This window comes from Acanthaster planci, linkage group LG03 (genome assembly GCF_054643075.1).
Source record: "Acanthaster planci isolate LZ-2023a linkage group LG03, COTS_SCS, whole genome shotgun sequence".
NCBI classification, from domain to species: Eukaryota; Metazoa; Echinodermata; class Asteroidea; order Valvatida; family Acanthasteridae; genus Acanthaster; species Acanthaster planci.
Genome location: NC_141779.1, coordinates 14,312,658 through 14,324,530, shown reverse-complemented (window position 1 = coordinate 14,324,530; position 11,873 = coordinate 14,312,658). Strand labels below are relative to the sequence as shown.

General features: G+C 42.3%; 1 protein-coding gene and 1 pseudogene across 1 annotated transcript; both read right to left on the bottom strand.

Annotated features, from left to right (window-relative positions):
* Positions 1 to 204: 204 nt before the first annotated feature.
* On the bottom strand, positions 205 to 5,165 carry LOC147799684 (uncharacterized; annotated as a pseudogene).
* Positions 5,166 to 6,156: 991 nt separating this feature from the next.
* LOC110973059 (uncharacterized) lies at positions 6,157 to 10,543 on the bottom strand. The gene is made up of 3 exons (XM_022223514.2): positions 10,384 to 10,543; positions 9,776 to 9,890; positions 6,157 to 9,387 (listed from the first exon to the last, which is right to left on the bottom strand). Exon 3 carries the CDS (start codon positions 9,349 to 9,351, stop codon positions 8,200 to 8,202), a length of 1,152 nt encoding a protein of 383 aa, XP_022079206.2. The 5' UTR covers positions 9,352 to 9,387; positions 9,776 to 9,890; positions 10,384 to 10,543; the 3' UTR covers positions 6,157 to 8,199.
* Between the last annotated feature and the right edge of the window lie 1,330 nt (positions 10,544 to 11,873).

The following is an 11,873-nucleotide window of genomic DNA, read 5'->3' as shown; positions in this document are numbered from 1 at the left end:
ACAGTAGAGCACTCGTTAAAACATGTTTGATGGTGATTCGAATAAACAAAAAAACCCTCCAATAATATCATCCTTGAGAATGTTTATATTGTACGAGTGTTACATCAAAGTATCATAACAAGCCCACCGAACGCAAAAAAGGTGATCCCTACATTTTGACTATGCATCGCTGTTAATAAATGAGACCTTTACTACAAAATGCGATCGATTGAAACGTTGAGGTAATTACAGTATTATGTAATATACGTGCCATGTTAACAAGCGAGATGGAGGTCCAGAACTCGTAATAAGAGTGCTTTTATGCTGAATATAGAATGTGTAGCACGGAAAAATGGCGCCCTAGACTAAGTCTGAATAAACAAAAAAAAAACCCAGAATTTGGGGAACTCGCTGAAAAAAACTTCAAATTTGATTGGGTAGGGAGGAGTCGCAAGGAAAATTAGGTGGAGGCAAACGACTGCAAATTTTATAGAAAGGAGGAAACAAAACAAAAAAATGAAATTCCAAAATTTATTGCTAGGGGCAATGCTCCACAGAATCCAAACGATACATAAAAAAGAAAGTTTCTAACCACAAACTCAATCAAACTGGTGATCTAAAAAAATTGAAGACAGAATGGGACTAGATTAACTTTGATCTTCAAAAAAAATGCACTTAATGAAACTACGTCAAACTACAAAAAAAATGGAAAGCAAATGAAACTTTGCTGGTCAAAAAATTAAAAGTCAAGCAAATACAAGCCAAAAAAAATGAATGAATTTCAACAAAAAAAACGAAAACCTAACCACAAGCAAAACTAAAATAACCGAAAGCCAACACAGCATATAAGTGGGTTGCAAAACAATAAACACAACAGCTTTGACAACCGAATAAAACGGCAGACTAAGCGAGGGGCAGAGAACTCAAAAAAATGTGGTGTGTGCTCTTCACTGCCAGTCTGCAAACTGAGTGGGTCTAGAAGGAATGCTGAGCACATGGTGCTAAATCAAAGGGGCTCTTTGTTCAAGGGTCTAATTACTGTAAGAATGGTGTTACCTTACCAGGGGAGGGTCCAGCTTAAAAAAGAAAATCATTTTCCAGGGGGAGGGAACTGAAGTTATTGTACACAAAGAAGATTACAATCATCCTCCTTACAAACGCATGTTCAAGGCTACAAATTTTGGCAGGAAATTAAACAACTTTCAAAGCTGTTTTTTTCTCGAACTGTAAACCTACAAAACTCCTGTAAGACTGGAACCAGGAACATTAGAATCACGTGACATCCATTTGTCACTTTTTACTCGCTGTTACTAGCTTGTCGTAAGATGGTATGACTTGTGATCGCTTGTAATCACTCGTGAAAAATATTTTGTCTGGTGCTTGCAAAATGCTCCACTTTTTTCTGAAGAAGAGTATTACTGATGAAAGCACAAAGTTTTCACCAAACTGAATTCTTCTAGAACCGTCCTTCATATTTTTCGAGCGGTGCCATCTCAATGTGCCCACAGATAATAAAAATGGCAGACATAAAGAAATATTATGGTGCTTGATTACAATCACATATTCATACAAGTGAAATTTCCTTTGCTTTCAATTATTATCCATTCATCGTCCAAACAGACACCTAAATTCCAAACACCTCTTGAAGTCGTTTCTGTAATGGAGGTGTATAAATAAGGATTGATGCAACTGTTGGTCCACAACAAATTATTGATTACGTGATATAGCGGGATCGTTATGCTTTCTATGTAGAGTTCAGTCAGACTGAGGACCTACCAGGGCAGCCAGCAACAAATGTATGCGAAGAATATCAAGAAAAGGTTCCGGATGATTCCTGTACCATCCCTCGTGGGTCTGTTTTTGTGTCGTCTACGTACTGCGTTCGGCGAGTCCAATGCTGGCCGGTTCACCGGTATTTCGGACTCTGGTACTAATGCCTCCGCTGAGGAACTGTCGACAGCGGTGCACTCGACACTTCGGCTTGTGATTACACTCAGTACCAGTTGTTCTTCTGCCTGGATGACGACGTCAATGTTGTTACCAACTCTTTGAGAACGGCCATAGTATCGGTTTCCGGTATTTGTACCTTCCTTGATTGCATTGTGGCCGCCTGGTAAAGGTAAGGCACAGGTAACATCCTGTCGAGTTTCAACATCCGTATTCGTGTCTAGCAGTGTATGGGAGTTGTCGGGCCTTGTGCGGTCTGTCTCTACTTTTCCGCTTTCCACCATGCGACTTTTCGTTGATGGTCACGAAAATGGTGAAAGAGGAGCCCATAAAAAAGTGGGATGGCGATTAGAGCTTGGAACATTGAAAACCCAGCAAAAACCTGTTGGTTTTGTCCTGTGAAAAAGCAAAAGTGGACGTTCATGTTGTGGCCTACCGATCCGAAATCAGAGTAAAGTGGGAGAAAAACTAGCATGCTGAAAAATAAAGAGGCTGTAGCTCGCTGAAAGATGACAAACCACTTGGATGAAAATCTTCGGTATACTTTTTCGGATCTCGTCACTCGTAAGTACCGGGCATGCGCTATCAATGTGAGCTGCTGCAAAGAGAAAGCAACGGAGAACGGTACGGCATAAGCCAAAATAGGGCATCACTTCTCATGACGGGGCCACGCGCCCAAGGAATACTCCGTGGCCAGGCGACAGGGTGCCAACACTGCCGCGATGAATAGGTCCACGCCGGCCAAGATGGTAATGTGGAGCTGCGTTGGTGTGCGAAAGGACCTGGTTGTGGCCACGGCACAGATAGCCAACGAGTTGCCGAAAGCACCCACAATGGAAACCAAGCCGATCAGTACCACATCCACATAAAAAAGTCCCCGGTACTCCTCGGGAAAACTCCCCATCGGCACAACGGGTGTACTATCTGAAGACATTTTTACCCACCTCCAGTCTGACTTTCTGACGTCTGACGGTTTTAATACCGTAAAGTTTGCCCGCTCTGTTTTGTCTCGAGACAATTAGGAAAACCTTCCCAGCATTCATTCTTGAATTATGGCACTGGGGGCACTGACAATGTCTAGACCAACATTGCTAAAGTCTAAAACATTCCTATTCTCGCCAAGAGATTGTCGAAACTTCGTTGAACCGAATTCCTGAACAAAATGAACAAGTGGATAATTTTTCATTATTATTGCACTCTTATTATAGTGGTTTCAAAGGGCTGCTCCTATACGCATGACTAATCCTTTATACGAATTTAACACAGCAATGCGTGACAGGTCTTACTAAACACACAAGTCAATAGTCATGTTAATGCGAAGCCATGGAAACGGCTGGTGTATCAGTTAGTCTTATTACGGTGGTAAGCCTCTGAAATCAATATCAACAAACTATAGACACTTCAATTTATAAATTCTTATTTATGTGCGCATGCGCATAAATGCAGGTGGAGGCAAAAAAGCTCGAGCAGCCCATTGAAAACGTACAGGGGCACAAATTTCAACGTTATTTTCTCACAGCTTTTGCACTTTGTCACTTTTGTCTTCGGAGCTGTGCCATGTACCTGTAGATAGTGTTTGCCCATAAAGGAGAAATTGTTCTTGGTTAGTACAAGTCTCAAAAGCGTCGCGACATCACTGATGGGGGGAGTTGTGTGTCCACTCTTCATGAGAGCAGAGCTGCAGGCACGAATACCTTCTTCATGGGGATTGTCAGTACAGAGAGAAGAAACATCAAAGATCCCGATGGTGGCTGTGCTGGGAATCTGGTTCTTGATGTTTTCCAGCTTACGTAGGAAGTCTGGCGTGTAGTGGATATATGACGGGATTTGTGGAACGAGGGGTTTGAGGAAAGTGTCAGTGAACAATGATGTGTGTTCAGTGGGTGATCCATTTCCGGAAAAGATGGGCCTCCCTGGATTACCGGCCTTGTAGATCTTGGGGAGTAGGTAAAAGCTACCGGTTTTAGGGACAGAAACTTATCAACTTTCTTGGATAGGTGGTCAAGTGAACGCATATCATCCAGTACCTGCTGAATCTGTTGTGAGAATGTTCCAGTGGGGTCAGAATCGAGGGGGATATAGTTAGTATGATTGTTAAGTTGGCGATGGGCTTCATAAATGTACATGTATTGCTGTCGGCCCATAATTACCACAGCTTAACTTTTATCTGCCGGCTTGATGATGATGTAATTGTGGGAGCGCAGGGATTTGAGTGCTGAACGCTCATCCCTGGAGAGATTATCATGAGGAGTATGACGAAAATGATCAGGGTTATTCGCTTGTGAATGAACAGCATGTGCATAGGTCTCAAGGGCTGGTACACGATTCTTTGGGGGTGCCCAGGTGCTTTGAACACGGAGGGGCTCCTGGTCGCTCGGAGCAGAGTCAAAGAAAAATTCTTTAAGTCGTATCGTGTGGAAGTATTCAGTGAGATCTTGGCTGAGTATTACCTGGTTCACTTTGGGGGGGGGGAGTGGGACAGAAATATAGACCCTTGAAGAGAAGTTTGTCTTCAGCATCAGTTATAGGCGAAGAAGAAAGGTTGACTACAGTGTTGGAGGTGGTAGATGGTAAGGGTTGGGGCTTTGGATGCCTGAAGCGTCTATGCCTATACGTTGTTTGGCTAAAATGCCACCTATCTTCTTGTTCCTCCTGTCATGAAGAACACAATCAAGATTAGTGAGGCCCATTTCCACCTCAACGCACAGGTTCCTATACACAGCATCGGGTCAGTTAGGTCTAAGTTCAGAATCAAGATGGGCTATGTCCTGGTGCAGGTTCTGAAGTGTGATTTGACACTGCTGAGAAAGAATATTGATCAATTGGATAGAAACACCATGGAGAACTTGATTCCAACTTTTCTGTAGGTAAGGAGAGAGGGTGCGTAAGCATGGGGTGGATGAGAGTTGTAAACCTGTGGGAACAAGACGTGACAAGGCAAAGAACCTATAATTATCCTGGTGGTAGGTGTAGCGGAGGGCCTTCTCTCTCGTTTTACGGAGCTGTTGAAAGAAACATATGGGGTTATTCATACGTGTAGAGAGGGAAAGAATAATGTAATTAGTACGTGAACCAGAGAAAATGACAACGCTGCAATTACCTGTAGGGAGAGAATAACGTCATTAGTATATGAAACACAGAAGACGTGCCAATAACCTGTAGAGAGGGGAGGATAACGTTAGTACAAAAACAGACAAGATGACAATGCTAAAACCAGGAAACAGCCTGAAAATCATAAACAAAAAGGACAAACTTACAGGACAGCAAGGAGGATCACCACGAAGGAATACAGCAACAGAGGGATGCGAATTCCAAAGATATGTAATACAAAACTGCTGCAAACTGCTTGCTGACTGCATTGACCTAAAATACAAACCTCAAAATATGGAGGGCCTGACGTTTCGATCCTAGCAGAATCTTTCTCAAAAGCAAAACGACAAGTAGGACCAACAAGCACATAGAGAATAAACCAAGCACGGACGAATGCAAGAGGACAAAAGGAAAGGTCAAGAAAGCTGCAGGCTGGATAAAGGGGCAAAGGATAAAGGGGACTTCTAGTTATTACTAGAAGACTATGAGTAATTTCCAGTCTGGGACTGGCGGGGTAATTCAGGGAGCCGGAGTAAACTGAGCTGGCGAGTCGACGCACTAACTTAGCATTAATTCAGATAATCGTTGAAGTTTAAAGAGGAATAAATTATTGTTCGATTCAAGAGTGTCTTCGCCATATTATTAGTCCTTTCCTTGTCTATAGGAAATAGGGCTGCCTGGCTGTATATTTCAACCAAACGGATCTGGGGGATATAAATTTATTTTGACACTGCATTATTACAACAGAAAATGGGCAAACCATAGAGCTACATTAAATTACAGACAGTCGCGAAGAGCGCCATCTACCCCACCCCGCTTACCGCCGCGTGACACCACTATAACAGGTCGCAGGCGCATGGCTAGGATTTTATTCGGTCGTCGCATAAAGGAATTTTGAATGAAATATGAAAGTAAATCAGGTAATTCGGACGGTAATTCCTCTTCGGACAGAGAAAACACACTGCTTGAACGACTTGACAAATACAATGCCAAATAGCTGAGATTGGTTGATATGTTACTAAGATGGTTATTGGTTATATTGGCACATTTGTATCTTCTTAACTGAAGAACATATACATGTATTAATACAGTTTTAATAACTTCTCTTTGAAAATTCAAAGAAATGGAGACCGCAGAATGTAGCGTTCTTTCCATCAATATTTAATACCTTCATTATAAATATGCGTATAAATTGGAATTCATGGTAAAATGCAAATGTCCAGTATTTTATTTATCAGGAAATGTTATGTGCATCACGCATTATTAACCCCATAAGACCATCAGATGGTTTTATTGGGTTTCACGAGCGCTAGTGCGCTTGATGTCCATGCGAACACTCAAACCAGTGCGCAAACCCACTTACCTGTTTTCCTTTTCAGGCTCATTGTTTGTAAAGAACATTTCCACCCTATTACGGCGGAGGATTAAGGAACATAATAGAAACAGTACCCTGGGTTATCAGCAAATAGTTAGGTATTGTAAACATTGAAGAAAGGGGGAACATGATTTCACAATTTTCAAGTACGATATGGCGCTAAATTTGCCTTAACCATGTTAGCATCATTCCTGCTATTGTTGCCGGCAACAGAGGCACTGAACTTACAAGTGTCACAAGGAGTACATTCTACCATCAGAAAGCAGTTCATTCATTCGTGACTATTTACGTAAAAATCTTACATACTGACTAAGTTTAGTGTGGGTGGCTAAAGTTTGCAGGAATATCACTCGTCTGTGTTGACGAGTTTTACTTCAAAATGTAGCCTACATTTGCCCCGATATACTTTCACTTAGTACTTAATATGGCCACGTTCCATGGTCATACACTTTGTGGATTATTTCTTCACTTTTAGTCTGAGGGTCAGTAATTGTACAAACAGTGAATGTTCACTCGGAATGACTCGGAATATGCCCTTTCCAGTTAGCTTTGGTCTGCTTCTGTTCTCGACTTTCCCTCACAAAATTGGTATCTGTGAAAATTTGACACATCTCCCATCGTTTCTCACGGTAATACACATCTTCTATATACATGAACATGTTCACTTTGGCATTGTGGTTGGTGCCTGTGTTACATTTATCTGCGAGAGTGTACATTTGGGACATGATTTTAAAAAAAAATGCCCGTGACTGAGCCTGCAGGGAAGTTCACCCGGGCGGAAAAGTATTTCGCCTGGGTGGATTACTGTCGAAACGGTAAAATTATAATCGGCACAGGCGAAATAGTAATGTCCCTTGGCAAAATAAATAGACTGGGAATGCTTGAAAATCGCCTTAGTAACATACACTCCCGCAGTTGTCAGCCTGTCAGGGAAGGTTACTACAAAAATGTTTACTGCACAGTCAAGCGGCCACAATTTTTGGTCAGGGAAATTCTGGATATTGTTTTTGGCCTTCAGCTACGAAATAAATATACAGGTATGTACACAATAAAGAAGAACGGTAAAATTACCGGTATATATCAAGAGTGAAATGCTACATCAGCCCGACAGAATGAAGTCGTAGCAAGGGAACAAACTGCTCTCTTCCTTTGCCGAATAGAACCATAAATTAAAGGTCAAATGTCTGAATTTACTTGGCTTTGTCTTGAAATAACACACCAGTCTATGATATTAACTGGAGCCACTACGCACGTTGTTGTAATTTTAAGCCGCAACTAAGTAACGTAAGTATCGTTACCGTGCATAGATGTATTGATAGAACGTCGATCACGCAATTAAACCGATTTTCTTAACTTAAGCCTAGTTTTGCCGTTTCTCAGAAATGTGCCATAACGTGCACCCATGTAAGCCAAAGTGAAACTAATATCGCCAGCCACAACTACACCTGGCAAAAACTCTGCCCAGAAGCTTTATAATCCGATTCGTCATGTCATTAATTTCATCAAGATGCTGAATATCACTCTCACTGTTTGAGAAATATAATACCTCATTGGGTATGTTCGAGACACAATCATTTTGTCGACCACTGGTTGATTTTCCCTGCTAATCTAGAAACAAAATATCCCGGTTAGCGGAAAAAAATCGACAATACTGGTCGACAAAGTGTGTTGCTTAAATACGTCCATTATTTGGAAGCCATCTCTGAGCTTTTCGGTGTTAATTCATCCCAACACGCTACAGTGGCGAATTGGGGATCAAAATAATTATGGCAGGTTGAAAGAACCATGTTCTTGGAAAATGCAGGGAGTCAAATATAGGGCGGCATTAGGCGGGCAGATACGTACGCAAAGCAACGACCAATAAATGTCTCTTGACTGCCGCTTCCCGTTTTCTCACTGCCTGTATCACCGGGAACGTCATTTACTGCGTACCTGCCATCTTCATTGCCATAGCAACAACCACCATCACCATGAGCTCTTGGGCCATCTTCCTCTCCCTCATCATTATCACCGTCATTACTGTCCACAATGTCATCCGTTGAGTTTAATCTCAAACTCTCACAACTTGTTGCTAAGGTGCCGAGACAGATGTCGTCAGCCTCGCTGGATGGCAGAAACTCTACAGACGACACCGTACACTCGATGTCGTTCAGAGGGCGGTCTATAAGCTCGAAGAAGTCGGATGAAAGTTTAGGAAATCTTCGGAGGTATTGGTAGTCGTTGGTTTCTGTGGCGCCAGTGGAGTAGTCAATGGCTAGTGTTACATCTCTCTTCTGCGAGAGTAAATCCTCCTTGATAGAGGCATAGCTTTGCTCTCTTTCAGCTTGGATTTTATCGAGCTCAAGTAAGATACGATCGTTTGCTTCCAACACGCGCTTGATTTCGCGTTGAGTTTTCCCCGCTATCTGGTCTCTAATGTTCCTAAACGTGGTCCTTAAATCTTGTTCTGTCTTCGAGACGGTTTCTAAAATCCCAACAATTTTTGTGAGTGAAGTTTCGCATTGAGGCAAAATGTCTTCAACGAAGTGTTGTTTTGCTGCGGCCACTGCGCCAGCTACTTCGTCAAATTCGTGAGCTGTATGGGATTCCTTGAGACATCGTAGGCACATAACTTCCCTACAGGTTTCGCAGTATACTCCGCACATATTCCCTGCATGGGTGGGGCAAGTTGGTATGGAAGTCCCCTCCGTGTGCAAAACCATGTCCGTCATACTTGCGAGTCTGAAATCGGAAGGGAGGTCCCTTACGCCTCTCCGAGGAAGCAAAGTCGTTTTTCTGCATACTGGACACTTGATATTCCCCTTGGCTGATTTCACATAATTCATGAGACAGTCTTCACAAAAGCTGTGCAGACATTTTAGAGTCTTAGGCTTTCGGTACATTTCGTAACAAATTGAACAAAGCAAATGCTTGTCACTAAAGTCCCTCAGTGTTGAGCGGCACAGCTTTCCCTCAGCCATGTTTTGTCGTGATAACCACACACCGTCTGGTTTGACCTGCAAGGTTCAATAATTGAAAAGGTTTGTGAATGTACCTTTCAAAAACTGAGTATTTCTCAACAGGATACGACTTTCATCCCTTTGAATAAATTTTTCCAACGATAGGGCCTGTAGAAATCACACGGGACATTACTTTTAGGCCCATTTCACATTTCAGATACTGTTTCATCCCAACTGACAGTACCACATTATTGTCAGTGCTGATTTTAAACAAATATATCAACGGTACCACTCGAAGCTGATCAATTAATCTAAACAAACGTTGAAGGGTGTGCATCCAGCCTCATGGTCATCGTGGGGGCATGGGAAAGAAACAAAAATGGGAAAAAAAGAAAACGGGGGAGGGAAGACATGGGACAGAGATCTACAGTTTGCTTGAAAACACCTCAAAGTTGACCCACTCCACTGTTAATGGTCCGTCAGTTTGCTGCTGATGGGTCGGAGTGCTGCCCCCCGAACTTTCCTTGCGACACCAGAGCTTTGCCTGTGATGTTGTGGAGCTATTCATGGAGGAAGGAAAATAAGCCTTTAGAGCTCTTTGACATCCTCACTTTTTCTTAGTTGACAAAAAGATGGGATGATCCCTGTAATTTTGAATGTTTGTATTTTCCCAAACCACTAGCTCTGTCTCTCTTCTACAAATCAACAAAACAAACACAAAGCGAACATGTTAATTAGCCTTTTAGCAGCATGGCAGACACAATGGGAGGACGCCATTTTGTTTGGGTAAAATCAATCGTATTTGCTCCAAATTTACCTAATTCAAATAGCGCCCTCCTCTTGTTTCAGCCATGCTTCTAAACATGCTACAAGGCTAATTGCTACATTGACAGGTCCAAATTCAAATACAGTTGCGAAACTGGAGTGATTTGTCTTGTTGGGCGCACTCATTGTTTCAGGGGGCAACGTACAACATGTACGTCAAAAGCAAATTAACAGTGACTTACACATAGACTATGAGTTACGCTACGAGTTATGTACGTTTCAAAGCACCTGGGGATCGTGCCACGGACTACCACGAGGGGGTAGGGCTCCTGGACGTGCGCCCCCCTCCATTTGCCGCCACTGTGTATAGGCTTTATCAGCGCAGTGGGCTGACACTCACCAGCGAACAGTAGTCCAAAAACCAAGGCGAAAGAGCTAGCATGTAGCAACAGTTATTCCATCATCAAATACCACCGACTGCTGTCTTTGACACGACCATGACAGTGCTGGTAGCAGGTGTACAATTCAACATCATATGAAGGTTTACAGCGGTGGGTAGAAACTTCCTGGAAATAAATCTGCGCAATATCGGATGCTAAATGCATCGATGGATGGAGTTTTCCGAGTAATAGGCCTACATGTGACGCCAGACGCTACGTTTATTAGTAGACCCGTAAAGCGGAGTACAAAGGCCTCGATTTGCACTTTACTTTGAAATGACCTTCGGGCTATTTCTAAAACCTTGGCATCGTTCCTTAATTGGATTCTGCGTCAGGGACATGAAATTCACTGCTTTCGACACAGAAACCTTGTCTAGGTCTAAGTTGATGTTCTGCGCCTGATATATGAAACTGTAAAACGAGAACTCTCTTTTTCTGGCCTGCAAATCGTTTCAGCTTTGAAGCCACAGCCACAGAAGAAATGTTATCGACAGACGTAGCCTAACTGTGTTTTGCATTTGAGATATGTGCCCGACGCCACGGACTGACTTCCGCCTGTGACGTAATGGGAAATCCCCTTGAGTGGGCCTACGTTTAATATAAATACAGTGTACCTACTCCCAAGGGTTTGTTCAACGACAGTAGCTTATTAATCGGAAAAAGAGCCCCCCCACAAAAAAAAAAAGAGAAAAGAAACGGTCACTCACAACGGCAATCAAAACTTTGGTTGTTAATGTAGTACTGGTGCCAACAAAATAAGTAAGGAGCTTTCACGGCCACGTGGGTGATAAAAAAATTTGTTGGAACGATTTTTTTTTCGTTCCAACGATTTTTTTTCTCAACTGTTTTTGTCATCTGTGTCCCCTTGAAAGATCCGTAACTAGAAATTTTTTAATGCCATATTTTTGCAGACAAGCAGAAACCATGAAACAGATGACATACATTTTGTTTACAATGGTATATCGGTGCACTTACTCCAATTAGTTTCTTTTTAGTTCATTTTTTTCCTCTTTGTATTTTCTTATTTCATTTTCTCCCTTTTAAAAAAATTTGTGTGTGTGTGTCTAAGAGTGGGGGAATCGACCCCCAACCTGGATCTGCGGCTGCAGTCTACTCCGGGTGGCTTCGGATATTCTTACCACATGTATACTACAGACATATATACTACATGTTTACTACAGACCTAGCCTAGGTGTTAAGCTGGAATGTTCTTTAATTTGTTTGTTGCATTCGTCAACAGAGGACGCTGTTCAATGGGAACATTGTGTGGAAATTTCGGCTCGCACTTTAGGAGTCAATGCACACGTCATCCCAAAGGAAATTTAAATTTCCTTTATT

Bases quoted from the DNA above. Each gene is read 5' to 3' on its own strand.
- LOC110973059 (XM_022223514.2), bottom strand. From the start codon at position 9,351: ATGGCTGAGGGAAAGCTGTGCCGCTCAACACTGAGGGACTTTAGTGAC.